This window comes from Austrofundulus limnaeus, unplaced genomic scaffold, assembly GCF_001266775.1.
Source record: "Austrofundulus limnaeus strain Quisiro unplaced genomic scaffold, Austrofundulus_limnaeus-1.0 Scaffold567, whole genome shotgun sequence".
Taxonomy (NCBI): domain Eukaryota; kingdom Metazoa; phylum Chordata; class Actinopteri; order Cyprinodontiformes; family Rivulidae; genus Austrofundulus; species Austrofundulus limnaeus.
In genome coordinates, this window is record NW_013952969.1 from 178,196 (window position 1) to 182,554 (window position 4,359).

The 4,359-nt window shown below is 46.3% G+C and overlaps 1 protein-coding gene across 1 annotated transcript in view; it reads right to left on the bottom strand.

Moving 5' to 3' along the window:
• ipo4 (importin 4) overlaps positions 1-4,359 on the bottom strand; it is a gene marked incomplete in the record, with an annotated part of 13,301 nt that overhangs the window by 5,286 nt on the left and 3,656 nt on the right. Inside the window, 14 exon segments of the mRNA XM_014026548.1 lie at positions 676-733; positions 845-922; positions 995-1,119; positions 1,194-1,305; positions 1,395-1,518; positions 1,611-1,724; positions 2,407-2,520; positions 2,591-2,720; positions 2,810-2,918; positions 2,995-3,104; positions 3,178-3,231; positions 3,312-3,467; positions 3,907-3,990; positions 4,075-4,176. Of these exon segments, the coding sequence (XP_013882002.1) occupies positions 676-733; positions 845-922; positions 995-1,119; positions 1,194-1,305; positions 1,395-1,518; positions 1,611-1,724; positions 2,407-2,520; positions 2,591-2,720; positions 2,810-2,918; positions 2,995-3,104; positions 3,178-3,231; positions 3,312-3,467; positions 3,907-3,990; positions 4,075-4,176 (1,470 nt within the window).

The window sequence follows — 4,359 nt, forward strand, 5'->3', positions numbered from 1 at the left end:
TATGAGCACATGATCATACGAACACATGATCGTATGAGCACATGATCATACGAACACATGATCGAATGAACACATGATCGTATGAACACATGATCGTATGAGCACATGATCGTATGAGCACATGATCGTATGAGCACATGATCGTATGTGCACATGATCGTACGAGCACATGATCATATGAACACATGATCATACGAACACATGATCGTATGAACACATGATCGTATGAACACATGATCATATGAACACATGATCATACGAACACATGATCGTATGAACACATGATCGTATGAACACATGATCGTATGAGCACATGATCGTATGAGCACATGATCGTATGAACACGTGATCGTATGAACACGTGATCGTATGAACACATGATCGTATGAACACATGATCGTATGAACACATGATCGTATGACCACATGATCAGATAAACATATGAACACATAAACATGTGACATTTTATCTACAGCAGGTAAGATGTTGAAAACAGAGCTGTCTCTTTAAAGTGTGAGCGCTCAGCCTGAACTGGGCCCCTCGCCTGMTGTCAGCCAGGATGGAACAGATTCTGGTCCAATGAGGACTTTAATCCCCACACAGACGGGTCCATTTAGAGCCGGACACAAAGCTGCTGAGACAGTAGACCCAGAACCGCAGACCGGGCTGACTTACGTCTCTCAGCTCATAAACCTGCTGGAAGCTGGACTCCATGAAGGGCTGGAAGGCAGAGCTGTTGGAACAGAGCAACATGAAGGTTCAGACCTCAATGATTAATCACAGGAACTTCTCTGCTCTCATTTCACTAGAAAGAAATAAAAAGAGTCAGTTTTAAAAGCGTCACCCTGTGCTGAAGGCGATCTCTCCCAGAGCGTCGCAGGCGTCCTCCTTCTCGTCCATGTAGGCGTTTTCCACACTGAACCTGAAACATGGACCCAGTGTGAGGGACAACGCTCTCGTTCTGAGGAAAACATGCAGCTGTKAGATCATCTACCCTGCAACATCCTGGACATCTTCCTCTGGCTCGTCTTCCAAGAAATGTTCGTCAGCTTTTCCATCTTCCTCCTCCTCGTCTTCATCGTCGAGGAGGACAAACGTCTTGTCCTCTTCCAGGTGAGCCTGGAACAAAAAACCTGAATCTGTCAGGTAAAGTTCTGACTCGTTGGACGTTTGGCAGGACGGCCRTTTCTAACCGTGATGCCTTCGTTGGACTTGAGGGCGAGCAGCATGATGGTGGTTACGGCGGGGAGGTGAGGCGTGAGACACTCGGGGACGACTGTGGACACGGCTGAATACAGGCTGTATCTGAGGACGGAGGGACAAGAAGGCGAGGATTAAAAAAATAAACTGCAGCCAGTTTGTTCTGTGTGAAACAGACGAGACAAGCTACACACGTGCAGCGCCGCAGGTCCGGGTCGTCGATGGTGTCGGTGAGGTTCAGACCCAGACGGATGCATTCTGCAGCCAGAGGACTGAAGACGTCCTGTCCAACGTTACGAGCCAAAACTGACAGAGTGTCTGAGAGTCACAGCAGAAACAACGTGTGTTCGTTAACGTCTGAGTCCAGAATGAAACTAACAAATCCAGGAGGAGAGGCTGGGTTCACCCACCCAGAGACTGAGTCTGCAGAGGCCTCATCTCCTCCGTGGTGGCCGTCAGGAAACCTTTCAGGCTCTCAATGATCGGAGTGAAGTACGGAACCAGCAGCTCTTTGGCAGCGTTGGCTGTGAGACAAAGACTCTGCAGTTCAACATCAGGGCTAAAAACAGGTTTTAGATCAACAAAAGCAAGAACTCTGATATTAAACAGAGGTTGACACACAAGCATTGTTCAGGTTGTYCGACACAACAGATTTTCGTTTCGGACAAACAGATCCCGCCTCCCGGTTGTCCGGTGGACAACCAAGAAAAAAGACCGACATGAAAGATTCCTGCTGCTGCTGTAAAAACAGAAAGGGAGAAAAAACATATTAAAGCTGTCTAGGGTTTAAACTGATGGTTCTTTCACCCAATAGAGAGAAACACAAAGTTTTACCCAATTGGAACAGAGCGAGGCGGGTCATGATGTGACTGAAAGTTCTCGATCCTGGACTATTTTCTACCTAGGATTATGTATTTTATATATATATATGGGTAACCTGTAGGTGTAGAAAAGTTTTAGTAGCAACATTTTTGCTCTCTATTTCAAAGAGGATGAGGAGGAGAATGAGGAAGTTTTACTGAAGCAGCTCCTGAAACAGTCAAACTGCTGAGAACATTTGTATATAATAAACTTTGTATACAGAACAATTTACTTATTAAATTACATTTTTCTTTAGATTATTTTGGATAAACACATTTTGTTGACAGGCTGTCTAAATCCTTATGTCTACCCCTGTTAAAGTAGAGGGGAATAAAAACTCCTCACCTATGGCTCCGATGGCAGACACAGCTAGTTCTTTAACTCTCAGKTTTTCTGCGTTGTGGAGAGCAGACAGCATGATCTCCATCAGGGTGGGCAGGTAAGGCTCGATATCAGCTCCTGTTTAAACAAAAACAGCTCTAAGCTTCAGAGAAAAGGATTCCAGTCATCACTGRTGAACGTCTCGTACCCAGGTTCTCCATGAAGTTTTCTAAAGCGTAAAAAGCTTTAGTCAGGTGTCCGACTTTGGCCTCGTTCAGAGAGGACAGGTACCCCAGCAGCAGAGGCATCAGCTCTCCACAGTACTGATTGATTTCAGGCTGCCATCAACAAACAAAACATTTGATCCAGGTGGTGTTTTCATTTGAAAATAAAGCTCCTCTCAGGGTTTAAAGGTGACGCCACTCACCTGCAGATGTTCGGTGAACTGTCCGAGGGCGAAGAGGGCGGCGCTGCGGACCACCTGGTCTTTGTGGGACAGACTCTGACAGACGGTCTGCAGCACCGAGGACAGCATGCTGCCAGAGACACAGACAGGAAGTGTGAGCGCCTTTTCATCTGCCACGCTCAGAAAACACGAAGGAACTCGTTTACTTTGTGCGGATGTGGTCTGCACATCCTTCAGCCAGCACGGCCAGGCACAGGAGACCACCCTTCTTCTGATACGGGTCCTCGCTGCTCAGGCAGGTCTTGGTCAGGGGGACCTGAGACCAAACAAACGTCTGATAGAACCAGGAGTGACCGCTCTGACRGGATGTTCCAACAGTTTGAACTCACCAGGTGATGGAAGAGCTTCTCTGGAGGCAGGTGAAGAGCCATCGTGTCGATCATCTGAGAACACACAAACACAAGCAGGAGTTTAGAGCTCGGAGCTGCAGAGGGAACCCGTCAGGAGGCGGACTCCTCTGAACCTGAGCGGCGCAGTGTTTGGGACTGTCGTTGTCCAACTCGTCCCCGTCGCTGTCCTCCTCRTCCTCGGGGTCCTGCTCGCCGGCTGGGGGCGCTGCCGTCAGGATGGGGATGATGGCGGTCAGGATGGGGTTCAACAGCTTCAGCTTCAGCACCGCCTGCAGAACAGAGGCATTATGGGAAATGATCTGAACATTAGCAACTCATGAACATCCAATCAAATGTTGTTTAGAGGGAAAGCTGCTGTAATCTGAAGGGATTACGAGTGTTTGTTAAACTGAAAATTCAAACAAATTTGAAGGACAGATGCACTTCAGTAAAAGGTAAAAGACTACGGAATAATCTGGAAAATGATTATAAAACCATTGGATCAATTTATTCCTTTTAATCAAAGAAAAYTGTTGAAGAAATATGAAGTTGTTATTCTGCTGCCTTTCATTTTATTTGATTTGTGTTATTTTGTTGTATGTAATGTGTTTTGTTTTGTTTTGAAAAATGAAATGAATAAATACTATAACAATAACATTTTCCACTTGGATATTTCTTTCTGTCCAGAATCACATTTTCAAAAAGATGCTTTTTACGAGCTCTACCTACTTTACTCTTCAGCCTGATGAGGAAGGTGATGCAGGACAGGGCTTTGACTCGCAGGGAGTCGCTCAGTGACGTGTCCCTGCTCACCTGACAGAAACATGACACACTCTCTGAGCAAACAYTCACAACTAAAATAAAATAAAATAAAACTCGACAGGATTCAGCTTTTACCTCCAGGCAGAACGGAACGATGTCTTTGATGTGAGGGGCGATGATGGACACTTCGATCTCCATCAGCTCAATAAAGACTTCCATGGCTTCYGAGGCCTGGTTCTGTCAGGGACACAAACAGAGCTGAGGATCCACACAGACCTGATCGCTGCAGAAACCTTTAAACTCAGAGCCATAGACTTAAATAAGATCACTAGACTGAGCCCCACCCATACCGTCCACTGTTACAGCATGGAGGAGCAGAAACAGACCAAACAGGGCAACAGCTCACAGCCTCCATAGAAA